This window comes from Neodothiora populina (genome assembly GCF_041146345.1).
Source record: "Neodothiora populina strain CPC 39397 chromosome Unknown canker_contig_11, whole genome shotgun sequence".
In the NCBI taxonomy this organism is placed as follows: domain Eukaryota; kingdom Fungi; phylum Ascomycota; class Dothideomycetes; order Dothideales; family Dothioraceae; genus Neodothiora; species Neodothiora populina.
Window position 1 is genome coordinate 814,045 of NW_027191410.1, and position 26,324 is coordinate 840,368.

General features: G+C 53.1%; 10 protein-coding genes across 12 annotated transcripts; 4 read left to right on the plus strand and 6 right to left on the minus strand.

Annotated features, from left to right (window-relative positions):
- Window positions 1–1,539: 1,539 nt before the first annotated feature.
- Window positions 1,540–2,469, minus strand: AAFC00_000591 (uncharacterized protein; the record flags this gene model as incomplete). Its single annotated transcript, XM_069345857.1, has 2 exons — window positions 1,540–2,289; window positions 2,347–2,469. The coding sequence occupies 2 exons, from the start codon at window positions 2,467–2,469 to the stop codon at window positions 1,540–1,542; spliced, it is 873 nt and encodes a 290-aa protein (XP_069200439.1).
- A 1,030-nt stretch (window positions 2,470–3,499) lies between these two features.
- On the minus strand, window positions 3,500–4,675 carry AAFC00_000592 (uncharacterized protein; the record flags this gene model as incomplete). Its single annotated transcript, XM_069345869.1, has 3 exons — window positions 3,500–4,071; window positions 4,129–4,198; window positions 4,265–4,675. 3 exons carry the CDS (start codon window positions 4,673–4,675, stop codon window positions 3,500–3,502), a joined length of 1,053 nt encoding a protein of 350 aa, XP_069200440.1.
- Window positions 4,676–6,084: 1,409 nt separating this feature from the next.
- AAFC00_000593 (uncharacterized protein) lies at window positions 6,085–7,078 on the plus strand (the record flags this gene model as incomplete). The annotated part of the gene is made up of 4 exons (XM_069345882.1): window positions 6,085–6,275; window positions 6,490–6,535; window positions 6,713–6,830; window positions 6,960–7,078. 4 exons carry the CDS (start codon window positions 6,085–6,087, stop codon window positions 7,076–7,078), a joined length of 474 nt encoding a protein of 157 aa, XP_069200441.1.
- A 2,037-nt stretch (window positions 7,079–9,115) lies between these two features.
- Window positions 9,116–11,585, minus strand: AAFC00_000594 (uncharacterized protein; the record flags this gene model as incomplete). 2 transcript variants are annotated; one of them, XM_069345894.1, is made up of 6 exons in its annotated part: window positions 9,116–9,461; window positions 9,512–9,639; window positions 9,695–9,865; window positions 9,919–10,884; window positions 10,965–11,300; window positions 11,562–11,585. In XM_069345894.1, 6 exons carry the CDS (start codon window positions 11,583–11,585, stop codon window positions 9,116–9,118), a joined length of 1,971 nt encoding a protein of 656 aa, XP_069200442.1. The 2 variants fall into 2 exon arrangements, with proteins under 2 accessions (XP_069200442.1, XP_069200443.1); XM_069345893.1 differs by having other exon boundaries at window positions 10,965–11,309.
- An 845-nt stretch (window positions 11,586–12,430) lies between these two features.
- On the plus strand, window positions 12,431–14,621 carry AAFC00_000595 (uncharacterized protein; the record flags this gene model as incomplete). Of its 2 annotated transcripts, none has more annotated exons than XM_069345906.1 (6): window positions 12,431–12,670; window positions 12,736–13,048; window positions 13,105–13,182; window positions 13,241–13,349; window positions 13,421–14,042; window positions 14,121–14,621. In XM_069345906.1, 6 exons carry the CDS (start codon window positions 12,431–12,433, stop codon window positions 14,619–14,621), a joined length of 1,863 nt encoding a protein of 620 aa, XP_069200444.1. The 2 variants fall into 2 exon arrangements, with proteins under 2 accessions (XP_069200444.1, XP_069200445.1); XM_069345905.1 differs by having other exon boundaries at window positions 12,503–12,670.
- Window positions 14,622–14,738: 117 nt separating this feature from the next.
- Window positions 14,739–15,656, minus strand: AAFC00_000596 (uncharacterized protein; the record flags this gene model as incomplete). Its single annotated transcript, XM_069345916.1, has 1 exon — window positions 14,739–15,656. The coding sequence occupies one exon, from the start codon at window positions 15,654–15,656 to the stop codon at window positions 14,739–14,741; it is 918 nt and encodes a 305-aa protein (XP_069200446.1).
- Window positions 15,657–16,407: 751 nt separating this feature from the next.
- On the plus strand, window positions 16,408–18,387 carry AAFC00_000597 (uncharacterized protein; the record flags this gene model as incomplete). Its single annotated transcript, XM_069345925.1, has 2 exons — window positions 16,408–16,504; window positions 16,559–18,387. The coding sequence occupies 2 exons, from the start codon at window positions 16,408–16,410 to the stop codon at window positions 18,385–18,387; spliced, it is 1,926 nt and encodes a 641-aa protein (XP_069200447.1).
- Window positions 18,388–18,686: 299 nt separating this feature from the next.
- Window positions 18,687–20,612, plus strand: AAFC00_000598 (uncharacterized protein; the record flags this gene model as incomplete). Its single annotated transcript, XM_069345938.1, has 1 exon — window positions 18,687–20,612. The coding sequence occupies one exon, from the start codon at window positions 18,687–18,689 to the stop codon at window positions 20,610–20,612; it is 1,926 nt and encodes a 641-aa protein (XP_069200448.1).
- A 338-nt stretch (window positions 20,613–20,950) lies between these two features.
- On the minus strand, window positions 20,951–23,961 carry AAFC00_000599 (uncharacterized protein; the record flags this gene model as incomplete). The annotated part of the gene is made up of 2 exons (XM_069345948.1): window positions 20,951–21,052; window positions 21,172–23,961. The coding sequence occupies 2 exons, from the start codon at window positions 23,959–23,961 to the stop codon at window positions 20,951–20,953; spliced, it is 2,892 nt and encodes a 963-aa protein (XP_069200449.1).
- A 469-nt stretch (window positions 23,962–24,430) lies between these two features.
- AAFC00_000600 (uncharacterized protein) lies at window positions 24,431–26,122 on the minus strand (the record flags this gene model as incomplete). Its single annotated transcript, XM_069345960.1, has 6 exons — window positions 24,431–24,892; window positions 24,945–25,013; window positions 25,065–25,232; window positions 25,283–25,391; window positions 25,451–25,517; window positions 25,591–26,122. The coding sequence occupies 6 exons, from the start codon at window positions 26,120–26,122 to the stop codon at window positions 24,431–24,433; spliced, it is 1,407 nt and encodes a 468-aa protein (XP_069200450.1).
- Window positions 26,123–26,324: the final 202 nt, after the last annotated feature.

Sequence of the window (26,324 nt, forward strand, 5' to 3'; positions counted from 1 at the left end):
TACCGTGTTGAACAGCAGCACCTCTCCACAACCCAAGGGCGGCCCACGATCGGTGTCTCTGGGCAAAGGCGAGCTTGCCTCACTTCCATCCGGGTCCTTTGACTGAGAAACAGGTACCCAGTGTTTCATGTTTGATGCCAAGCTTCCTGAGCCCGCTACCTTAGCATGCCTTGCATGCGACCTTGAAGCAGGGTAAAGGTAGATGCCGTACATGGCTCTGCAAAACTAAACTTACCCCCTGCGCCCTTACGTACAGAGCGCGATTGCTTGGGTACTATCTCCGTCCTTCGACGACGACGATCATGCAGGACATGCGTGCTATGTCCATGAGCTGCGCGCCTTCAATTGCGCGGAATGCAGTCGTAAGCGAAACAGGGAGCATAGGCTGCTCTTTGCTCGTGGGTTTGCAATATACGATCCCGCAGACCAACGTCGGGCGTAACGGCCCGCTGGGATGGATCTCCATCCCTTTTGGACCTGCCGTTTCAATCACACGTGGTTGTGAAACTTCTTCGATAATGGTTTACAGACAGTATGCATAGGTACATCCATTCAAGGTCTGTTTGAGTAAGGTAACAAAATCACGAGAGATACCTCGACGGCTACCCAGGTTGTGCGAAAGAGGTGGAAATGATCAGTAGCTCCATGAGCCCTAAGCAATTTTTTCTTCCTTCTTGTCGTGTCAGGGGCACTGACGCCACACATGCATGTATTCACGGTACAGAGTGCCCTCCTTCACGACACGGACAGAGCATTACCGTAGCATGTGATTCTTGCATGCTCACAGACGGCAGCCGCGGAAGTCAATGTTTATTAACATGGTCGGAACTCTATATAACGGCACTCGACCCGCCAAATTGTATCCCATCGTAATATCAGTTGAGGGCAGAGGACAGCCCAATTGCGATTTAACCGAGGATTCGGCATCTAGTCCCAGGGGCTCCACTGAACACTGCCCTTCGGAACCTTTCCAGCACCCTGTCAGTTGTGATCAGATGATGTACCGTGCTCCGATTCTAGAGTTTGCGCCGAATCGGTTAAGGTTCAATGCAGAGGGACCCAATTAACTCGTCAAGTCCTTTAGACACAAGGCCTTTGCTTTGATTATTATCATTGACGACGTACAGGAGATCGACCGCTTCTCTAAAGTACGGTACACTGATGGAACCCTAAAGTACCTCGTGATCTTCGTGCTTATTGTGGATAATGCTCTCATGAACGAGCCAATTGCTGACGACCAGAGTTCGGCGGGTTTCATGGCCAGCGTGCGCACGCATGCAATGTATAGATGCTGGGCAGACAAAGAGCGCTGATGCTGATACAAAAAAAGATCATTCTCGCCAGGAGGTATGACACACAGATAAGCCTCCCTTACCAGATATTGCCAGATGCTTTGCTTCTTCAGTATCTCCATCCATCCTGCAGAGGCCAGATGTTAGTCTTGATAGCGAAGCGATACAATTCTATGGTGCACTGCGGGAGCACTGCTGGTCACACTGCAAGGTCTGTTTCACGCGTCATGTACTCACTACTATACGCCTAGCTCAAGAGAAACTCGCGCCGCTTCTGCTCTTTCTTCGCACGACGTTGCTCATTGAAAGCCTTGACCTGCTTCTTCGACATTCTCTTGTTCGCACGTTCGGCCTTCAATGAGCGGCCGTCGTGTTCATTGGCAGCGCGCTCCACATCGAAATAGGCATGCATCTGCCGCTTCGACTTGTTCTCGTCATTGTGGTAATCAGCATCCTTATCACCGCCCTGAAACGCGCCTGAGCGTCTGTTGAATGCAGCAGCTTGAGCGTAGTTTCCAATCAGATTAGCAGCATCGGCAGTGTCGATGCTGGGTTCAGATTGTGCGGGCGCAGGTTGGTGAAACTTGGCATAGTCGGCATTGGGATCGAAGTCGCCATGAATTTTGGGATTATAGCCCAGGTAAGGTTCGTTCGGCGATCCAGTATATGGATTCTCAGCACCATTTCCAGGCGTGCTCGAAATCGGCTCGGTACCGGGAGCTCCAGAATATACTGGCGCAGGCGTATAATCGGCACGGACACGCGGGTTCTCCCACTGCGACACCCCAGTGAAGCGATTTACAAAATACCAGTGACCACTCACGGCATCGCATCGCGCCTCCCAGCCATCATCATGGGTAGTGTCAGGAAGCGGTTCGTCGGGAAGGGGTGGCGCATCTCCCTCTGAGCCAGGCACGGGCTCATCAGGTAATGGAGGCGCATCATCCTCTGAAGGGCGCATCTCGCCTTCTTCCGAGACGTGAGACTGAGACTTGGACTACACGACTCACTTAGTATCTAGTGATGAATATTGAAGGTTCGAAGTTATTGCTACCATGGAGCGACTACGGCGTGGTGAAGTTTTGGAAGGTGATCTTGGTGGGATTTCTGAAGATGGTGACGGGGCGCGATCTGCTGCGCCCTTGATTGCGAACCCATCGGTATCCGGTTCTGCCATGACTAGATGAGTTTGATGATTAGCAAGGCTGTCGTCTCCAAAGGACAATTTGTTTCCAAGCAGAGTAGGCAGCTGGCACAGCAAATGAGTTCGTATGTAAAAAGATGCAAGTGGGATTAGGTGAGAAAGCCAGCGCAGGTACTGCTTTCATCCCAGAGTGAGGTGATGTCCTTTGATGTGCCAAGACGTAGACGCCAATCTTGGCAATCAATACTGGAACGACTGCAGACAAATGCACCTATCTCTTTCCTGCTACCTTACTGTAATACTAGTACCTTATCCTGTAATTATGTGGCTCTTGGTAAGCATAGTTCTATCAATGACTGGGGTATCACTGACGCCGTCTAATCGCAGCCGCATGATATGGAGATCCCCTTGGATAACATCAAGACGATATTCTCCAACTTGACTTGCAAGCAATTTGAATATCTCGTTTGTATCACCGTCACCATGGCAAGTTATGTGACCCTTCTGCGAATGTTATGTTCACAATGTTTAATCATGCTTTTTTTTCAATTACAGACATCGGGAGGCCTGAGCGTATACATGCTCAGCGCCGTCTTCCAGTGTCTTCCATATCTGTGAGTAAATACAATTATACATGATCTAACGTGCAACCGATGCTGCTGCAAGTACAGCACCCCTCTGAATTTTGATCCGCAAACTCGAGGTTGAACTCCCGATGCTTGGTCCCGTCCTGACAAATCCCCTTCATCACCTTCCTCGATATCAAAATAAAGCATTACATTGAGCGCATGTGTATAGGCGATCTCAAAGAGCGTCATGGTAAATTGAGCCGACATCTAAGTGGCCCGTGATCGGGGCAGTCTATGCCTTCGCCCTCTATTCCCATTGCTGTCGCGCTCGAATTATCATCACTTTTGTTCCCATTACAAGTTCCTGATCGTACAGGCAGGCAAATGCCGTGAGCGTCATGTGAATGTACAGAGGCGTTCATGGCCTTCCTTGGCAGGAAACGAATCGAAAGTTGCTAGCTCCTAGCTTGACGTTCTCCAGTGCGGCGGACAATCTAAGCCTTGCGGCTACGGGTGACACGACCGTTGGGAGAGGCAGTCTGGGAACCGAGAGCGGCTCCGGAAGCTGAAGTAAGAGTGGCCTGGCCACCGCTGAATCTTCTTCTAGCTTCGCCGACGGTGGGGACCTTCTCGTCCTTCATCTCAACGAGTGCGCTGGTTGCTCGGGTTCTACCCTTCTTGGCAGGCTTGTTGTAGGTGGCGATGTAGAAAGAGATGAAGAGAAGCAGGTAGGAGCTGAGGATGGCCATACCAGCAAAGGCGGCAAACTCCTCACCGGCGCAGACACCCTTGTTGGGGAGCCAAGGGAAGTATCGGCTGGTGAAGTAGGTGTATGATGCAAAGTAAACAAAGCCGAGATCGATGACGAACTGGATGATCTGCATGACAGTGATGTATTTCTTCCACCAGATGCGGATTCCTCTGGCAGACTGGAAGTAGTACCAGTACATGACGACGTGGACCATCAAGTTGAGAGTGATTGGAACCCAGGAAACGGCGGTGTTACCAAGGAGCTGGGTGAAGCAAAGAAGAGCAGTGGCACCGTGGTGGTAGGTGTGGAGGAAGGCTATGGGACGTCAGCACAGTTACGCGTCGTGGTTTGCATATTTGCGGGTTCACATACTCAAAGGCTTCTTCTTGAGGAAAAGGAAACAAGTGTCAATCAACTCGAGGTACTTGGTGAGGTAGTTGAGCTAGTAATTGTCAGTTGACTCCTTTGTGCAATTGAGGTCACAATTATATGGTCGAGGGCTGCTTACGTAGTAAAGGACGACAAGCTTGTCGGTCCATCCACCGTTATGGTCGCAGATGGCGTGGAAAACACCGCCACGGACGAGGGTAGGAAGCAACTGCTCAACAAAGAGGACCAAGAGTATGCCGCTGATGGCGGTCAAATAGAAGTTGTGGAGCTTGAACAAGAAGCTGAGCTTGAAGGGCTCGCGGCCGCGCATGAACTCACGACCACCGAAGATGATGATGTAGTAGCTGATCAACATGGTCGCAGTCGCGCTCAGGGTAGACATGGGTGTCGAGCCAGGGACGAACTTGAAGTCTTGGGGCTTGTAGCCCTTGACGGTCTCAAAGGCTTTCTCGAAGATGGGCCACATCTCGAGACCAAAAGGACGGTCGAGCGTAGGCACGCCATAGCGGAGCCAGCTTGGAGTCGACATTTTTCGGTCGATTGTTGGGCACTCCAGTTGCAATGTTTATTGAGACGAGGTGTCAAACAATGATACAGATCCCGGGTTGGAAAGACAATGTCAATTGCTAGGGAAGGAGCGACAAGAAAAAGGTGGAATGACGAGCAATACACGGGAGAACCGAGTCCGTACTGTAAGGCAAGGCAAGTCGGGGTAAGCACACGCACAAAAGTAGAAAAGAAGAAGAAGACAGCTTGTAGCAATTCAGTAGGAAAGGAGATTGAATAAGCTCAGAAAGGAAATTTGGTTGCGGACACCCTCGGCATACGGGGGTCTCGGGGATGCTGTACTGTGCTGTACTTACGACAAGTACTGCACCAACACAGACAATCCAGGCACGCTGAGGGTTGGGACTCTGGGGCTTCGGCTTGCCGGCGCTGCCCTGGCTTCCCGAGGCCTGACACTTTGTTGGTCATGCCGAATAGCAAGCAGTCCAAAGCTAAGCGACGCTGACCCGACGCTGACCCGACCCTGACCCTGACCAGAAATCTGTGAATTATGATTGGAGCCATCGTTGATAGGAAACAGTGATGCCTCCTTTGACTGAGGTACTGCTGCAGCAAGACCGACGATGTGAGAGTCTTGGTTTGACACATGTCAGACCTCGGCATCTTCTTACGGACGTTGTTGCCTGCAAGATGCTATCAGATACGGTAAGTGGAAGTTAGTTATAGCAAAGGTTGAAAAGCTGGGCTATTTCAGGTCCCATGTTTGCACAATATAAATATATAGGAGTGCGCATGACAGCCCGGTCAAATCAAGGGACGTTGTGTTGGCGAGCGAGTGAATGATTGATTCGTGCGTTGCGGCCAAGGTCATATATGCTTCTGCGCCGCTGGACGATGGAATAGAGTGCGTGTAACAATGATGGATGGTTCTCTTGCCAGATAGAGAAAGAGGTAGAGATGCACCAAGTGATCAGACTACAGTGAATATGCAGACCGAGGAATGTACAGGACGTCGATTGATCAGAAATGCATAGACATCACATAGGATACAAGTACAGTACATGGACTGTCCATTTATGGAGGCAGTCAGGAAGGGCAAGTCGCAGCAGGAATGTCAACCGGTCTCATCCTATACTTCTTATCATTAAAGACCCGGCCACCAAGAAATCATGTACGTACAGTAGCTACGAATGGATGGACGACAATCCGTAAAATGATAACTACCTACCTACCTTAGAGGAGAGAGGGTGGTGTCAGCCCACGGAATGGCCAGTGCGTCGTGTTCCAACTCTTCCCAATTCCTTGGCAAGCGAGACTCACTTCACCTCTGGTGATATGTTGCAAGCTGAAGCAGAACTCACGCATACACACTCATACACTTAACCCGCAACTCTCCACTCTTCGGCACATCCCCCCTACTTCCGTCTCCAGATGCAGTGCACATCCCTTCTGCGCATCGCTGCGCGCGCTGCTCGCGCTCCCCAGCCTCGCGTCGCCCGCGTCCAGGTTCCCGCTCGCTGCTCTCTGAGCCAGACCAGGACCTTTGTCGCCAGCGCCAGACTCGCCGATGTTGACGCCCACGACCCTCACCACGAGGAGAGCTTCGAGGAGTTCACCGCCAGGTGAGATCCCACATCTTCCGCTGCCTGCCTGCCCTTGCCCGGGAGTCGCGCTCGAGGACAAGACTTCCTCCGGGCCGGCTCGACCAACACGCACCGCTCGTCCGTCTGCCTCTACTTCGACTGCGGCTACACTCGGACGAGAATGGCAGGTGTTCAGCGGAGCCACAAGAGCGTTTGGAAGCGCCAATGGCTGACCGAGACTTTCTTGAAACAGATACGAGAAGGAATTCGATGGTGTCCAGGACGTTTTCGAGCTTCAGGTATTTGACCATCGTTGTTTTTTTGTCACCGTCTTCAGCATGACAATCGACGGACCCTACATACGCCATCAATTGAAGGGCTGTTGTTGTGTTGTCTCGTCTCCAATTGATCACTCAATCGCATCCCGCGTCCCAATCAGGCAGGATAACCCGTGAGCTGACCCAAAACCCTCACAGAGAAACTTGAACAACGCTTTCGCATACGATCTCGTTCCCTCCCCATCCGTCATCATCGCTGCTCTCAAGGCTGCCAGAAGAGTCAACGACTTCCCCACTGCCGTCCGAGTCTTCGAGGGTGCGTTGAATCTATTTTTTTTAAATTCTATTTCCAATCTATTCTCTACTCCTTCATTGTGGATCAGAGCAAAACAAAAGAAACACCGTCGTCCACTTTGCTAACATATACTCTTTCTCATCCTGACAGGCATCAAGGCCAAGGTCGAGAACAAGGGCCAGTACGATGAATACCTCCAGGAGCTCGAGTCCATCAGGCAAGAACTCGGCATCGAGCTCAAGGAAGCCATGTACCCCGAGTCATCTTAAGCTCGCACGACTCCACCCATCATCCAAAAGATACAAACACCAATACACATAGCTTTTTCGTCCCAAAGACTATAACTCAATCCACACACAATTATACATAAATTCCATACCGTTTTTGAATCGTCGAGCGAATGAGGAGACGAAGAAAGACTACCGATCTTTTCTCTTACTCTGGGTCAATCACGGCTATGACTCTTGCTCTGTTGTTTACTGTTTCCCCATGCTTGCCCTTCTTTTTTCTCGCGTAATAGGAGGAGAGGATGAGAATTGAGCCGGAGACTTTTTGTCAAGCCTACTGTCCCAGGGAATACTAGATCTTCGATAGGAAACAAGAATGAAAGACAGAATAGGGCTCGAATGTACTTCTATTGCTACCATACTACTCTACCACTCTCACGACCGCCGCCACTACCATGTCTGAATTATGCTCTGTGCCATTCGCCATCTACTTGACTGATTGAGGTAAATAGGGCTGTGAACTACTTCACGCAAGGAGAGGAGAGATTAATCAACCTCGTTGATGCCGATGACGGTCGACTTCTCCTTCCGTTGAACAAGTGACGATGTTCAGGTGACAACCTTAAGGTATGATCGAGTGACGGAATGAAACTGGTAGAAATTCAGCCCCCGCCCCTCCTCCCTCCTCCTCTTCTACAACTGGTTGACGAACCACGAACCACGTTTATAGTCTCAAAGAAACAAGAGAGAGCGTTTGCCAAATACGCCCAACCTTCTCTCTTGCTCCGCGTTCTAGCAATTCTCTCCAGAGACAACATTGTCAGGTGCCAGACCTGAATCATCCAAGGAACGCAAGCGCAGAGAGATTCACTTGCACCCATGACTTCTCGCCCTTTGTCTCGCTTTCTCGGCGTGCCTCAAGTGAAGAAAGATTTCAGTCAACTCGCCGATAATGAAGCCAAATGTAGAAGTTCCAGAGCTCACGCCTTTTTCTTTCCCTACGGTACGCAACAAGCAAGCACTGATTACCTACATCCACCACGCTGAGAAAGCGCAAGGTACCGTACTCTGACCTGTCAACATTCAGGGGGACAAACTAGGCTTCAGTCCCAAATCTGAACCCTTGCAAGGCCGACTCCTGCCGGATCCGGATGCTTGAGTTGCAGTTCGCCATAGAGCGAGCTATGACGTTGAGCATGCGTCTGCACATCAGAGACCTAACCCCACCTAGTACCCATCAAATTGTAGCCAACGCAAGAGCAATCCATCAATGTCCCGCCGCCGCCGCACGCGACGACCGACCCGTCGACCCCGCCGAATTACTCCTCGACGACGACCCTCCTCCGCCACCGGTCGAGCTCCGACTGTTGCTTCTGCGTCTCGTGCTGCCCGTGGTGCTGGCTCGGAACTGGTGTAAGTGGTGACCGCCTTTCGACGAGGAAGAAGTAGTGTTGTGGGCTGTGGTCGTGTCTGAAGAGGTTGGGCCCGTGGTGCTACTGCTGGCGCTGGTTGTGCGGATCAGATTGTTTGGCTGCTGTTTCTAGAGAACGCACGATAGATGGTATGTCAGAAGAATGGACTTTTTCGCGGAGTTGTGGTGTCTCTTATGAACATCGGGCAACGGGCAACGGGCTTCGCGAGTGTGGAAAAGGTAAAGATAAGCAATATAAGTGTGTTACGGGGCTGGTATCGCCCATTTTCTAATCTCTTTTTTTTGTTTGTACATGAGAAAATTCGGATGGGAAGGGAATGAAGTTGTAAGCAAGCGACTCGGAGTATTGGCGTGGAACGCAAACAGGGCTGAGTCGTTCTCAAATGCTATGGCAAAGTGCTGAGCGCCCCTGTGGAAAACCAAGAAAGAAAAAAAAAAGAAGGGTAAGAAAAAAGGCCTATGGATATGCTATCGAGAAGTGAAGAGTAACACGCAGGATACAGTGAGGGCGGTGTATATTGCCCCAGCACACGCCATTGGATTTTTATGGTATAATCTTGTCAACGACAGATGATGCAAAGCGCTCGTGTTATGGGAAATTGCTCAAACCAGACAGGAGTCGACAAAAGTCAGTAGGAAGCTCGCACTCAACGTACCGAGCTGATTTGCTGCTGCGCTCTCGTTACATCCTGCACTGGGGCCGCAGTGTCATCCTGCAACCTCAACTGCTCCAATCGTAACGGATCCGTTTCGTCCGTTGATGTGGAGTTGGGGCCCGGAGCTGTGCCTGCGCTCACACTTGCTGCTGGCGGGAGTCCGCTCTTCATTTTCTGGGCAAGTTCGGTGATTTTGTCCCATCTCGCTTGCCTCGCTTGCTGTCTTTGATCGGCGTTGTTTTGTTGTTCGGTATACTCGTGAGAGCATTCATCGAAAAGTTGTGGATTTACCTCCATGAAAAGCTTCATCGCGTTGTAAACCATCCCGTGGATGGTGCTACACCTCGTCAGCACGAACTTATTCCAGGTAAGAAGTGGTAAGCATACCGATTCCAATGTCCCTTGGAGTTCTCGTATAGAGGAGCGAACATGATCGGCAAGATGACTTCGACATTGTCGCTCACGAGATTGCAGAAATACTCGTTGTTCCAGAAGTACAGTGCGCGTTCAGCAACCTGCAGAGGAGAATTAGCATTTCGGAATCACCGTCAGAGGGAAATGCATGCATACCTGGAAATGAGGGCTCGCCACGGATTTAGCGAGTTGGTTGAAGAGTGGCTCTTGCACCTTTGCGAATTCTGCGGGGTCCATGACCTCGAAGATGTCTTCGACTTCGTTGAGGAACATGACCTCTTTGGTGCTGTTGACCTTGGGCCAGTATCTCAGAAGACCAAGGACGACCTGTAAAAGATTAGCGAACTTGATTCATGCAGTCCGATCACGGTAATATTTACCTCCTCGGTAAGAGCAGCATCCTTCTCCAGGAATTGTACGATACAGTAGGCCAGCTGCGGATGGTACATGGCTAAGCTCTTGACCTTGTGTAGAGGTATGAGCACACGAGTAAGGAAAAGTTTGTGCTCCTCTTTGAGCGGTAGAGCGAAACCATTGATGATGGAACCGAGGATCTCGAGCAATTCTGCGATACCGTTGAAGCGCTCGGTTTCGTAGACGAATTGGAAGAAAACGTTGTTGATGGATCGTCGAATGTAAGACCTCAGGTTCAAGAATTTGCCGTAGATGCGATGAAGCGTGGTCTTCAAGAAGTCCCTCTCTCTGGGATCTTCAGAGTCGAAAAGCTCGAGCAGCTGTAGTACAAAGCCGTGGTCGATGTACTGCTTGGCGAAATTTGTGTTGAAGTCAGGGCTCTCGATGAAGCGCAAGAAGAATTCGTAGACGACTTGGATGTGAGGCCAGGCAACCTCGAGTACGGGCTCGTCCTCTTCGGGATCGAAAGCATCGCCTTGCGGATTCATTGGTGGCGGGATCGGGCGAAACAGGTTCTTGGAGAACATCTCGACGACTCTCGGATACATGGGTTCGGAGATGACCTGGCGGTTTTGCGCAACGTAATCCAATAGCTCATGTAGCGCCAGACGCTTGATCTCCTTGGACTTCATGTCTCCGCTCGCATCGTTGAAGTCAAAGATAATATTGCACTGATCCAACTTTTGCATGAAAAGCTCTTGGCGGCGATTTGGAGGGACCTCGTGGAAACCCGGCAGCTTCTCGAGTTCGCGTTGTCTCTGATCGGAAATGTCGAAGCGCGAAGAATGCTGTCGCTTAGGGGTGCGCACGCCCTCTGGAACGGTGTCTTTGGGGGTTGCTTGGAGGCGATCGAACAAGAGCGACTTCTGGCCGGCTTTGGGAGGCGCCAGATCATGAGGCATCGTCTCAGCTTGGCCGGGAGATGGAATGTGCTGCGAGAATTAGCGGATGCAAACAACAGCGGCGGCAGCGGCGGCGGCAACAGCAGCAGTAATGGGACGAAAGCTCTTACAGGAGCACTCGGACTGATGACAACACTAGGGTTCAGGGATGTATTGGCGAAGCGACCAGGGCTCCTGTTATCAGAGGCGGTAGGGGCACCCTGGGCCTGTTGCGGCATGAACATGGCGGTAGCGTCTTTGCCCTGGGCAGAGACGGCATTGTTGCGCTCCGTGCCGTCGTTGCTTTTACTCCGAGTCTCTGCGAGATTCTGTGTGGATGAGGTCGGGGTTGCGTGAGCGGAACCAGCAGGGGAGTGCGATCCGCCGGCGAGGGGAGAAGCGGTACCAGAACTGGGCTCGCCGCCCTTTTTCTTCGATAGCTTGTTGCGATCTGTAGCTTTGGAAAGCTGCTCATGCTGAGCTCGTCAGCCTTGATGCGCGGGAAAGAGAAGAGTGACGCGAGTGCAGTGGAGATGGAGCGGATGGTGGTGGTGATGACGATGCAGAGGGCGACGACGACACCGGCAAGTAAATGATGCAGACGACGACGAGGACGACGACGGCAAGGATAACAACAATAACAGCAGCGGCAAGGACAGAAGACAAGTACGACACAACAAGTTTCATGTACAGGTGAGTAGACGAAAAGGCAATTCAGCTATGCTTACCACTCGCTGTCTGAAACCCTTCATGGTTGCGATGATGGAAGTCGCGAAGGCAGGTTACGCTGCAAGGGAAGGGCCAGAGGCCAGCCCAATGGGACGAGGGATAGAGCCAATGTCGGAAGGGCGAGGTCGCGAGAGGAAGCCGCCTCTGTCAGTCGCAAAGGATGGATGGTCTCCTTGTATCCGCAGGTCGATGAGTGCCGTTCAGGGCGTCTTGGGTGGATGTGGACGGTGGATATCTGGAAAAAGGCGATTGAATCCAATGCGGAATTGACTTGGGAGACGATGTACGAGGCACAGGAGGTGATGATTGCAGTGTGCAGCTGCTCCACAACCCACGGCCGCAGAGCTGTTCTTGGCTTAAGGTTGTCGACGTCAGTTTCTCTGGTGTCTAGTACAGTTACCAGCCAACAGACAATGTGTGGGGACGACGATATATCTCTGTGAGACAGACAGACACCAAAGCAAGAGTCGAGGGAAGATTGATACCAAGGTAAGGTATGATAGGTAAACAACTGGCACTTATCGATTGTCTACTTGTGTTCCCTTAGGCTCTTAGGATGAAGCCAGTCGTGTCCAACATGGTGAATCTCTGTTGCGATGTTGTGATGCGCCAATCAAACATCGCCCTGCTTAAGGCCTGCGGGGCCGCCAAGAGATTGCCCGTTGAAGCTTCGTCAGGGTTCACATTCGATGATAATAATACTGCAGTGGTAGCTGAAGCTTGTCTGTCTGATGTGCCTTGAGCTGGTGATAATTAAACTTACTCTTCCCTTGACCAATCAATCCTTTTGGGGCAGTCCATCCTGCTGTCGCTGTATCATATTCACTAATTGGTAGCAATGCAATAAGACTCATGATAATCTCTCGCCATGGCTGCTGGTGACAATGACTCTCCGCCTCCGGGGGTCATGCTTGATCAGCAAAGGTCATCACTTGATCAGATGCCGGCAGTCGCTAGTGAAATGCAACACTCTCGCGCCCATCAATATGGAGACGCCGAGTGGCTAAAATTACCCCAAGACCGCGTCGTGACTCTAGAACACCCGTGTATCGTGAACGATGTTGATAAAGCTATCAAGTCGCTTGGTGGCGAGCAACACATGAAAAATGTAGGTCAGCTCTTCTTACTTCTCTTTCGCCGTCTCTTCCACCTCTGATCGTTCCCCCTCTCCAGCTTCTCGCTCCGTGCGGCCAGACTTTGCCTGTCGGACTTTCTCTGCGTCCCCATGATACCCTGGCCAAGAAGCTCGTGTCCCGAGAGGTTCCTGTGCAAAACATCCTTCTGCGAGTGACCCTACCAAAATGCACCGGACGTAAACGAAAGCGCGGTTCCGGCGAGCCTTTCGTCTATCCCGTTGACCAAGACCGTGGGGTCGTCGCCTCTCACTCGCCCGATGCGCCACTATTACTGCAGCATTTGCGAGACAATGCCGACAGATATACGATTCAGCCAATCGGTCCTGTGAAGGAGACACATCGGTTCAGATGTATGTTTTCCATGTGCTCAAAGCATCCCTGGGTATCTCGACTAATAACGAGACAGCTTTGCCCGACTTTCAGATCAAGAGCGGCACCCAGACTGTCATGAGTCAAATTGGCCAGCATCTTGTGGATGCATCGCGTGAGTTTCTCGGCAGTACATCGCTGGGGTTGCACAGTACGGCTGCTGATTATGACAGTCGCAAGCATTAAGCGTTTCGATCTAGACACTACTCCTGGCATTCGACCCGGTGAAGAGATGCTACCTCCGCCATCTTTCACTAATTTGTCTCAAACCATGAACTATAGGTAAGCAGATAATTGCTTGCGAGCATGAGACCATTCGGGTGTTCTGGCGATTCTTGCTAACAACCTCCTAGCTACAAACAAAATCAGGGCGCGTCTACAGTCACTGATGCTCAGGGCCACGTGAAGGCTGTGAATCTGCAGAAGCCCAAGAAGCGTGCCGTGCTTGCGGTTCCAGCAGATACTGAGCACATCCCAACTGGCCCTCCACCAGACCTTACAGCTCTAGAGGACACCAATGTCTACCTGGAGCAGGCGGTCAAGAACATATCTGCCTTGCTCGAGAAACGCCCCGTCGTGACTCGACGTGTTGCAATGAATCTCATAGACTGGGGAAGCGAATCCTTGTTCAAAGAAGCCACGCAGTATGTTGGCTACAGCTTCAAGTCGGGTCCGTGGCGAGACGCTCTGGTGAAATGGGGCATCGATCCGAGAAAAGATCCAAAGTACCGCATCTACCAAACTCTCTCCTTCCAGCTCATGTCCAAAGACAAGATGATGGCGGAGGCAAAGATGTTGCCCGACGGACGGAACACGTGGATCAGGAGCGAGCGCTATAGGAAAGACGAGCAGCCGAGCCACATTTTCGACGGCAACGGAATCACGACCAACGGCAAGACGTGGCAGATTTGCGACATCAAGGAACCCCTGATCAAGCGCTTGCTTGACACGAATGAGCTACGAGATACGTGTGACGTAAGTAAACTATATCCCTTCTTTTTTTTTGTTTCTGTCCACAAAAGAGCCCTCACTGAATCCCGGCGCCCCAAACAGAACGAAAGCTGCGGCTGGTACCACAACGGCACAATGAGCAAAGTGCGCATCATCATGCGCGACATGATAGGCATGATGCTGCTGGGCCAAGCCCCCGACACAGCAACATACGAGAAACTCTGCACGATCCCGAACATCATCGACCCATCGACCTACGCGGGCTGTTATTTCTCAGGCAGCACCGACGGCGAAAAGGTCGTCAAGCTGTCGAGCGAGATTCGCAACATCGCCAAGACGAACATGATCCTGAGAGCTAAGATTCGAGCTGCCGTGACTAGAGATCAAGGCGATCAGCCTCCTGTTGCTGCAAGTGATCATGATGCTGACGATGGGAGGCAAGCGTCACTCGAGGCGCACCAGATGGAGGCTGTGAGGGGGGAGCATGGAGGGGCTGTCAATGGAATGGACGACGACGGGGATTTCGATGTCGAGGGTGACGACCTCAATGCGTCCGACGCCGAGGCGGAAGAGGATGCGGGAGAGGACGAAGACGAAGACTGAAAACGCACGCACCAGATACTGTTCATGTCGCATCCATAGTGTCAATCAATGTCATTATAATAAGTCATTACAGCGCCGCCCCTCCCCGCTCAATGAGCTGGCAGATCCGATCCTTTCTCAGACCAGGGGAGCCTTCTTCTTGATCCCCAGCTTGGCGCCAAAGTCCGTCTTCTTCTTGGGCTTCCGAGCAAAAGTGGGGAGAGGAATGGAAGATGGAGGGGGCATCAGTGCAGCAGCAGATTTAGTCGGGCTCGGTATCCTCGAGCTGGACGCTTGCGCCGAGGACGACGAGGACGCAAAGCTCGAGGATGCAGTGGGTGCGGATGCAGATGGTCCCCCGTTTGCTGCTTGTTGCGGGTCTTCTTCTTCTCCCTCATCGTCCTCGACCAGTCGTCGAACCTTCTCTCCTCCAGCGCCGAGAAAAGCGCGCCTGGCCGCCTCTGCGTCTTCTGCCTCTTGCCGCTCGCGCTCAGTATCCTTGTGATCGACAACAGTGGCATCTGCACCATCCTTCTCGCCACGCTCGATGCGCGCATTCCTCGTCCTGATTTCGTCGAGCGCATCCGCAATCTGCATCTCCGTCTTCGCGTCCAGGGTCTTGGCCTCCAGCTCCTTCATCGCATCCCTCTCGGCCTCCTCGCGCTCCAAGCGATCCAGCCTCTCCTCCTCGGTCTCCTCGGCCAGCTTGGCCTCCCTCCACGGCTCGAAGTTGCGCTTGGCCCCCTTTTCGCACATGTAGTCCATGTTCTTGGGGTCGGTCTTGAAGGTGATCTCGGCGCTGCACCGCGTGCACCGGATGTAGAAGCGGAAAATGGTGATGGCGTAGTATTTCTCGTCAGTCGTCTCCTTGCGCGCGTTGAACTTGCGCCCCTTGTAGATGAACTCGCCGCATGATGTGCATTTCATGCTGAAGGGTGCCATCAGACGCACCGTTTGCATCAAGGGCCCGACTTTTTTCGAGCCCTTGACGCGCTGGATCTTCGAGGGGTCGAAGTCCGGCGGGTAGTATTTGGTCAGGACTTTGCGTTCGGACATGGTGGCGGCGGCGGTGTTGGTGACAGTGGTAGTGGTTTTGTGTCCAGAAAGAGGTATTTATTCTTGTATATCCAGATATTCCAGATGACAAGTTGTGTCCGGGTGATGATGTGAGCAAGGACGAAGACCGTTGATGGAGTCGGTAGATGAGGCAACCGATTGAGCCTCACGTCAGCCTCAGGCAGACATGACATGTAGAACAAACACCGACTTCCAACGTGTTGGCCATATATCTTGGCCCGGCGGCGTTTCAGCAGCGGCAACAGTTCACTTTGTTCGGGGGGGGCGATCCGGCTCCTATTTGGCTACCTTAATTAAGGTCCTTTACGGAGTACTCTAGCTTCAAAGGCACTGAATGAATGTTTGTGGGGTCGCTGCACTCTTGCGCAAAGGCAGAGAGCTGCGCGCGTCCATGACGGTCATTTGTTTATTCAAACAGTGAAACATTGGGAGACCTATTTACTTGTTTTCTTACATGCATGTAATTTTCACCAGCAACCAGGAAGCAGCAGCCTTTCCACTTTTACGCTACCGCACAACACCTTTTGGCCGTATGATATCTGCATTTCTGGATTGGCATGGCATTATCGGAACATAACAATCACATCTTCTCGGGAATGCCAACGCAGATATTAGCCCGGCATACATTATAGCGTCTCGAATAGCAGGAAAGACTATCATTGCACTCTATCTGGCGGCTCACTGAACAAGTCTTGCTCGCGAAGCTCATAACCACCTCATATCCCGCGACATGGAGAAGTTCCTCCGCGACTGGAGGCAGGATGCCCTGAACAAGCATCAGTACGAGTCGGCTGTCTTCGTGGGCGACAAGCTTCTTGCCTTAACAAGTCAGTCCGTTGCCCCCACCGTGACAATCCAGCCAGCTTACATACAGGAACCAGACAACGACAAGGATGCTTTCTGGCTGGCCCAGGTCCATTTCTCCACCGGCAACTACACGCGCGCCCTCGGCTTCCTCTCGCGACAGGATCTCATAGCGCGCAATCCCTCCTGTAAATACCTCGCCGCCCATTGCTATGTCAAACAATCGCGCTACGAGGAGGCGCTCGGTATCCTCGGCGACAAGAACCCGGTGCACCTCATCACTTCGTCGGACAAGAGTCGACGGAAACTGCAGCACATGGACACGGCCAGGAACGGTGTGACGAGAGCGGTGAGGTCACTGCATCGGTCGGAAAGGGTAGATCGGAGTGAAGAAAGGGACAAGGAAGACATGAGCAACATACGCTTCGAGGCGGCCATGTGCTATCTACGGGGCTTGTGCTACGCCAAACAGAACGCTTTCGATCGAGCCAAGGAGTGTTACAAGGACGCCGTGCGCATAGATGTCTTGTGCTTCGAGGCTTTTGACCAGCTCATGAAGAACTCGCTCATGTCTCCGACTGAGGAGTGGACCTTTCTCGATTCTCTGGATTTCGACAGCATCTCGGCCTCGGATTCCCCGGCATCGACGCCTCAGGAGGCTGCTCACTTTACAAAGATGCTGTACACGACGCGCTTGTCCAAGTACAGTCGACCCGAAGACTTTAACGTTGCAATCGAGACCTTGTCCACACATTACAACCTCTCGAGTAACCCGTCCATCTTACTGGCCAAGGCTGAGCTGCTCTTCACGAATTGCCGCTTCAAGGACGCCTTGGCTCTGACCACTCAAGTCATCGAGACCGACTCCTACAATTTCTCCGCTATGCCAGTACATCTGGCCGCACTGTTCCAGCTCAAGGCGACCAACTCGCTGTTTCTCTTGTCACACGAGCTCGCGGACACACATCCGGAGGAAGCATGCACCTGGCTCGCTGTCGGCACATATTACCTCGGTATTGGTCGCATCGCCGAAGCACGAAGCTATTTCTCAAAGGCATCGGTCATGGATCCGCATTTCGGCCCGGCATGGATAGGATTCGCACACACTTTCGCAGCAGAAGGAGAACACGATCAGGCAATCAGCGCGTACAGCACAGCGGCACGCCTGTTCCAAGGAACCCATCTACCACAGCTCTTTCTGGGTATGCAGAATCTGAGCCTGGGCAATCTAAGTCTCGCCAAGGAGTATCTCAACACGGCATACAGCATGTGTGAGAACGATCCACTCGTGTTGAACGAACTCGGTGTGGCATACTACAACGAGGAGGCGTGGGAAGAAGCGATACGCACATTTGAACTCGCACTATCCATAGCACAGGACATCGATGCCGCACCACCGTCATGGCTCGACACGCGCACAAATCTCGGGCACGCATACAGACGACGCAGACGATACAAGGAAGCATTGAGGGAATTCAACCAAGTGCTGCGGCTCGGAGGCAAAGATGCGGCGACATTCGCAGCCAAGGGACTGGTCCTGCTTGACTTGGAGGAGTACTACGAAGCAACGGTGGCGCTTCATCAGGCTCTAGCAATCAGTCCACAGGATCCCATGGCCACGGAACTACTGCAGCGAGCACTCGAGGGGTTCGAGAGTCGATCGGTGATGAGTCAACCTGAGGAACACGAGCTGGACAATCTGATAGCGGGACGCATGGCGGCGGCAAATGCGAGAAGGGAACGAACAAGGCCGAGAAGAGCGGCGCCGCCGAGCCAAGGGTCTGCCTCGGTCCGCGATGACACAGGCTTGGACGAGGGCGATGACCGAGACTTGGACGATAGCGTGCCTGCGGCAGACTCGATGCAATGGGATAGCACGCAAGTAGATGACTCGGAGCTTGGCTAACTCGGAAGTCTTCACCATGTGCTGGAGAAAAGGCAGACTTAGTCACAATAACATGACAAAGTAAAGGCGAGAGTAGGAAGAAGTCGGTGGACGTGCATAGAAGTTCTACTGTGCACAGGTGACATGCGGTGCCGGTGAGATGCTCAATCAGGCGTGCCAAGAGATTGCACCCGACGTGAGTCATGAGTCAGCGGCCTCGATCCCACCTGCCCAAGTTTTATGGCGGGGTTTAAACACATTTATACCTCTTTTGACACCTCTTTACAAACAATCATCAATCACACACACTCACACTCATCATGGCAGACGCAGCAGCCATCAAGGAATGGCAACAGCGCGCAGAGGCCTTCAAGCCTCTCAACCTCAGGGAGATTGAGGCTCCTCTCGGCGAACTCCACGACCACCTTACCCTCCGCTCGTACATTGTCGGCTACTCGTGCACCGAGGCAGACCTCACCGTCTGGAAGGCTCTTCGCGCCAACCGCATCGCCCACGCATACATCAAGCAGGGTCTCATGGTCAACCTGAGCAGATGGTTCAAGTTCATTGAAGAGACGGAGAAGCCCGTGCTGGATCTGCCCGCCCGCGGCGCAGCTGGCAAGGGCGAGGCCGGCAAGAAGGAGGCCAAGAAGGACGAGGCCAGCTACGACATTGGTCTGCAGGACACCGAGAAGGGCGTCGTCACTCGTTTCCCTCCCGAGCCTTCTGGATACCTCCACATCGGTCACGCAAAGGCCGCCCTGTTGAACGACTACTTTGCCCACAAGAAGTACAACGGGAAGCTCATCCTGCGATTCGACGACACCAACCCTCTCAAGGAGAAGCAGGAGTTTGAGGATGCCATCGTCAAGGATCTCGAGCTCATGGGCATCAAGCCCGATGTCTGCACCCACACCTCCGACTACTTCCAGGAGCTGTACGACGAGTGCGTCAAGCTCATCAAGAGCGGCGGCGCCTACGCCGACAACACCCCACAGGAGATTCTCAGAGACGAGCGCATGAAGAAGATCGACAGCAAGTGCCGCGGCATGAGCATCGAGGAGTCTCTCAAGCACTTTGAGGAGATGAAGGAGGGCACCGAGGAGGGCCAGAAGTGGTTCATCCGTGCCAAGATCAACATGCAGGACCTCAACGGAGCCATGCGTGATCCAGTCATCTACCGCTGCACCCCCGAGCCTCACCACCGCACCGGTTCCACCTGGAAGTGCTACCCGACCTACGACTTTGCCTGTCCTGTCGTGGATGCTGTCGAAGGCGTTACTCACGCTCTGCGTACCACCGAATACAACGACCGCGACGCGCAGTACCAATGGTTCCTCAAGGCCTGCGGCCTGCGCCACGTCTACAACTGGAACTTTGCCCGCATGGCCTTCGTCCGCACCTTCCTGTCCAAGCGCAAGTTGACCAAGATTGTCGACAACGGCTCCGTCTGGGGCTGGGACGACCCTCGCATGCCCACCGTCCGCGGCATCAGACGCCACGGCATGACCATTCCCGCCCTGCAAGAGTTTATTCTGCAGCAAGGCCCCTCCAAGTCCATCACCCTCATGGACTGGACCAAGTTCTGGGCGACCAACAAGAAGTTCATCGACCCCGTTGCCGCGCGCTACACGGCCATCGAAAGCAAAGACAAAGTCAGCTGCACCGTCGCCGGCGCCCCGGCCGCCCCGCGCTCCGAGATGAAAGACAAACACGCCAAGAACTCGGACCTGGGCAAGAAGAAAGTCGTCTTCAGCAAAAACATCATCCTCGACCAAGCGGACGCGCAATCCTTCGCGCAAGACGAAGAGATCACGCTCATGAACTGGGGCAACGCCATCGTGCGCAACATCACGCACTCTCTGAACCCCATGGGTCTCTTGCCCGGTCCACCCCCCAAAGTCACCTCTCTCGACCTCGAGCTGCACCTGCAGGGCGACGTCAAGACGACCAAGAAAAAAGTCACCTGGCTGTCGACGGACCAGGAACTCGTGCCCGTCAAATTGCACGACTTTGACTACCTGCTCACAAAGGACAAGCTCGAGGACGACGACGACTTTGAGAAGTTTTTGAATCCCAACACCGAGGCTGTCACCGAGTGTTTGGCGGATTGTAACGTTGCGGATCTCAAGGAGGATGATATAATGCAGTTTGATCGCAAGGGCTTCTTCAGGGTCGACAGGGCGTTCAAGAATGGCGAGGCCGCGGCCTTCTTCCAGATTCCTACTGGTAAGCAGAACAAGTAGAGCAGCAGCAGCAGCAGCAGCAGCAGCAGTAGTAGTAGTAGTAGTAGTAGTAGTCTTGACTAAGATGAAGAAAAGAGAGAGGGGCTCTCCTCATGTTGAACGAATAAATCATTTTGCGTTTTGTCTTGTTCTCCTTTTTCTCCAAGTCGGAAACAACGTGAAGTGAAACACAACCATCGGAGGTAGGAAACAGTAGTTACTGGCCAAGTCACGTACAATGGCAATGGGTGGGGGGTTCTGGTAAGCTTAAGCAAGCAAAGCAAAGCAAGCAATATATCATATATCATATTTTTTATCAATATCTGACGGACGGGAGGAAGAAGAAGGGGCAAGCACATCTACAACCCATTGTCCTTTTTGAATTTATCCCACGCCTCGTTCAGAGTGCTGAAGACGGCGCCGCTGATCATTCTCTGTTCCGTCGAGGCGTTTTGAGGAATCTGTTTTTGTTTCTCGTCAGTTCTCAAATTTTCTAGTCTTTTTTCTCTTTCCCGTCTTTTCGCATCCCTGACAGAAACGTAATAGAAAAGGGGGGGGGGGGAGAAACACAAAAACTCACTTTATCAGGATGCACCTTCGCAATAGCCTTCATATAAACAATCTTGACCTTATTGGGCATGACCAAATCGCTCATGCCGACCTTCTTCCACCCGGCCTCGGGCCACAGCACCGCGTCCAGCGAACCCAGCAGCGCGCGCAGGTTATCCGCCTTGGTGCCCTTCCACGCCGCCAGCGTCGCGTCGACCTGGTCGTTCAGCGCGAACTTCTCGTCGTCGGCTTTCTCCGCCGCTGCGTTGGCTTCGCGCAGCTTGCGCACTGCTGAGGCCGATTGCACGCTGGGCAGCGCGAGCCGGCTCGGAGCTACGCTGCGGCCGGCGGGTTTGGGCGCGGGTTTGGCGGCGAGGGATTTCGGTGCTGAGGAGGCCACGCTGGTGGGTGGGTTGTTGGCGGCGGCGGCGGCGGCGGACGGGTTGGCGGCTTTCTCGCAGCGGTCTCGCGCCCGGATGCTCACTGCGCCGCCGATGCCTGCTGCCACGCACGTCTTGTATACGTTCGCTGCGTCCGCCCATTTCTCCATGTGCTCGAGTGCTTCGGCCTTGCGCATCAGCGCTTTGCCGTAGTAGTCGGACATGTCCTTTTCGCCGCCTTCGCTTGCGCCCAGCGAGATCTTCTCGCCTTGCCCGTTGCCGGGCCCGATGACCTCGAGCACGCGGTCGGCGTCTGCGATGGCAAGTTTGGGGTCGCCTGTTTTGATGGCGGTGAGAGCGCGGTTCGAGAGCACGACTATGACCAATGGATGGGTTGCGGGGAGAGGCGTCAATGCCGCCGTGTACGATGTGTGTGCGGCATCGAAGTCGCCGCGTTTGAAGGCCTCGGTACCCGCCTGGCGGTGCGAGGATGAGTCGGACAAGGCGGCAGGAGAGATGGCAGGGATGGAGCGTGGTGGTGCCTTTGGTCGAGTCGGAAGCGTCTTCGTGGCTGCCGAAGGTCTCGGGGCTGGTGAGGATCTCGCAGATGTTGGTTGTGTAGGTCGTGCAGCGGTATTTTGCACTGGAGCAGGGCTGAATAAGTCGACCTCTGGCTCTGGCTGCGGTAGTGGTGCTTGTGCTTGTGCTTGTGCCTCTGGCTTCGTCGGCCGCTTCCTTCTTGCTGGGCTGACATATGCTTGTTCGCTCTGCGCTTCGACGTCCTGTCTGCTGAGCTTGGACGCTGGTCTCTTGTCTTGTGCCCAATACGGCGAAACCGCTTGCTGCTGGACAGGTCTCGATGTAGATGATGGCCGCACATGTGCAGATTGTGCGGGAGACTGTGCGCGAACCTCTTGGGGGAAATCTGGGGGCTTTGTTGTGCGTGCCGGTTTCCGAGGTCTCTCTTCACTCGAGTCCAGCATAAGAGCTTCGTCGGTGAGGTCTGGGGCTTGTGGCGTGTGTCTTCTTGCTTCAGCTGGTGGCTGTCGAGACTGTGAGGTCGTGCGTTGATCCGACTCGGTGCTGGCGTCTCTCATCCACTTGGGCTGACTCGGATCGTGGTCGGTATTGAACTCCTGTACCGCCTTTTGCACCTGTTTCCGGCCTTGTTTCCACAGAGAATTGGCAGACTTGAACAAAGAAGTGCCGATCTCGGATGCGTACTGGGCGACGTCTTTCTCATGCGAAGGAGAAGTCGTGTCTCCTCTGCGCGGACCAGAGCTCGCTCGTCCCTCTTGTCGCATCCATGCAGGCATGGACTCGGTCTCTCTACCGCGTCTTTGAGACGAGGCACGCGCCTCTGGAGCATGACCTTCGGCGACATGTCCGTTATGCGAAGGTGTTCCTCGTCTGGATGCCTGCGTCTTCTGCTTCGACTCTTCGTGCGCTTGCTTCAACAGAAAGCCGACCGCAGCCTGGACATTTCCATCTGTTTCGAGCAGAGCGATCCTGGAAGCGTCGGCTGGGAAACCCATGTCTACGAGCTCGGCCACAGAAGCATCCAAGGGGCTGGCAGCTGCTGGTGAAGGAGCCCGCGCACTCCCCTCTTCCATCACGACGGAACTGTCGTCTGTACTCTTGCCTGGAGGAGGCTTCGCCGTGATAGGCTTGGCCAAGTCTCCCAGGATGTCGTCATCGTCGTCCATAGTTGCAGGTGTTTGTGTGGAAGGCGCATTGTTCCGTGGTAGAGTGTTGAGGCCGAAAGGATCATCATCGTCGTCGTTCTGATTCGCCGCCAGAGAAGAGCTGGCAGGAGGCGCGTTGGGCTGCTGGAAGCCACGACCTGCAGGAGCAGTTGGTGTACCACGCGCACTACTCGTGGGTCGAGATGTAGGGGGAGGGAAATGAGAGGATTTGTCGACAGGCACGGCGGAGCTGAAGGCGGCCAAGATGTCCTCCTCGCTCTCCTGAGTTCGAGACGGGGCTGCCGCTGGAGTGCCACGACCCGAGACTGGTGTCCCCCTGCCGCTGCCCAGTGAATCCCAGACATCACCCGCCCCGAATTGATTCGCGTAACGTTGTCTCTGCTCGGCTTCCTGTCTTCTCTTTTCCTCGACTAGTTGCCTCTGTCTCTCTTGCAGAGTGAGATTGCCAGGCCCCTTTGCAGCCGCGTTCTTGCCCAGCAAGCTCGCAAAGCTGTCGTTCGCCGGGGTGACTGGCTTCGAAGGACCCTGGGCAGGGTGGTTCAGGGCGCCGGACGGTCGACTCGTTGGGCGCGAGTTGGCAGTGCTGTTCAGTGACGGCACGGGACTGGGCCGAAGACCAGCGTGACCAGAGCTGGCGCCATTGGCAAAGGGATTGTTGGACTGCGGTCGCAATTGTGGCTGTGAGCTATTCTGGCTAGTGGTGCCGCTCCAGTCCTGGCCCAGAAGGTCATCCATGGTGGTTTGTTATGAGCAGAACATAAAAAGACAAGAGAGAGAGATATATAACGTGATGCCCCCTCAATTTCTTGGGATAAATGCATGCGCAAGAAATCGGACGGATGGTTCTTGTGTTTGTCGCTACCGGATGGCAGTTTTGTACAGGACAGAAAGTAGAGTGACTGGACTACAGTAAGGTATGCACAGATATAAGCAAAGTAGCGAATAATAATAAGGTCGGGTTCAGGGTTATTGTCAGGTACCACTGATACGACCACAAGCATACGCTATACAGGACCAACAGTACCTAGTTGTGGTAGGTGCGGGACATCTGTAGCGTCATTGGTCTGAGCTTCAGTCATAACACTCCGATGTTTCATCTTACCTTGCAGCGACTGCTGTCCCTTACACTGTACCACCCATTCACTTGCGCATATACAGGTCTATCTGGGTGGTCTATTGACTCAGAGCTTGACAAGCTTCTTTGCTATTCCACCGCACATGTGATCGTGTTTGTCAATGCGCCCGGGCACGTGTCGAGAATCTGCAACTCGGCCTTCAGATTCAAGTACAACATAACCTGCAACTGACCTCGCCATACTGGCACGCTGTCTTCCTCGCCACAGAATTCCTTCTTCTCCAGCATTTTTCTTGCCTTGTGGCGATCTCGCTTCGTAAGTGGCATGAGGCCTTGGTTGCCATGCGTATCATCCCCGTCCTTGATATGACGGCTGCATAGTCCCAGCCATTGCATATTGGGCACTGTCAAATCACTCGCGCCGATCCTGTGCATTCTAGATCCTTGCTTGTATGTCATGAAAATAGCCAGACCGTCGGGATCGTAGTCCATAAGACCATAGACGGGCACATTTGCAAAGCCATTATGCATACTTGCTCTGCTCAAGAACCGCACCATCGCCCTGGTGGCAAGGTCAGGATATCCTTTGCCCTGCCCTCATGTTAGCCGCTCCTGCTTGTAAAAGTGTCAGGTCAGTTCTGACAGTGACCATGATTGTCTTCCACTTCAACCTCTGCCATTCATCGGATTTGATGATCGTGTGAAATGTTGCCTTAACCCCTGTCAGTAGAAGCCGCTAGGTGAGATTCACCAAAGCACTCACCTCCTTTTCTACAACCATTACCCATCGTGCAGCACCCATGTCTACTGAGAGGATGTCCCCTAGTCCATGGATCAAAACACCTTCAGTACTGGCCATAAGGTCGAGTTGCGAGCCATCTTTATGGCAGAAGACAACCGATCCCGTCATAAGACCTTTTGCAGCAGCAGTCTGACGTTCTTAGTATGTCGGCCAGTGAAGAGAATGATGAAATGCATTACAATGTTCAAGGCAGACCTCGGCACCTCCAGTGTAAGCGCGATCTGATCGACGTACCGGTCGACGACAGACTGCTTGCCGAACAGCGCAGGATCGCGGTAGAAGATATCACTCCAGCATCGCTCATCAGTCAAATCCACTTTAATTCAATATTTCCTGCATGTGGTTACCGTTTCGTGGACACGCCCCCGCTGCGTATCACTTCGTGTATCAGCTCCAGTAGACGTAGAACCACAGCTACCTCGCATCAGTAAATGACCATACTGGCTCACACCAGTAGCTAGTCAGCCTCGCTCTCATTTCCACTCACTGAATCTCCATGCCTCCTCGGCTGTTTTTCCAGGAAACGTGACCGTAAGACTTCGAGTACGACTAGGCCGGCCAACGGTATCACTTGTTCGTGAATGCCCTCGTCGACTCATAGCTAGATTGATACGAAGATGGTTCCTTTCAGCCAAGAGTGCGTCTGCAATGCTCTCGAACACAGCTTCAAGCTGAGTCATGACATGTTGTTGAGCATCAACGCCGATGGCTCTTAAGTGTGAGACTGTAGATCTCATTGACGGAAGACTGATCTGCTCAGGAGATGTGTGTGGAAGCACATCGAAATCCGCATCACGGAAATGGTATGTTGAATCTCCATTTACGTCGTTACTAGCTGTGCTCGCATGGTTGACACAGCCTGCGCTAATCGACATTGGCGAAGAAGACAGCTGCAGAAGTTCCTCGACTTCTTCCTCGCGCTCGAGTGTATGCTGTTCGTCATCGCTGTCGAGCAATGTATCATCCCTATCAATGGTCCGAAAGAAATCATCGAGCATGTCCATGTCGTGGTCCGTCATTGCAAAACCTACTAGTGAACCTATCAATATGCGTTGAATTAAGGCTGTTCTGAATTGTTTTTGTGGACTGCTCTTGCATGTTGTGTAGATTGCAATGATATGTGTTTGCTGCTCCAGACATGAAAAAGGGAAAGCACAAGCCAGTGCCTTAGTAATAACAGTAAACCCTGGGACTGCCTTCTTAATGTGGAACCAGCGTATC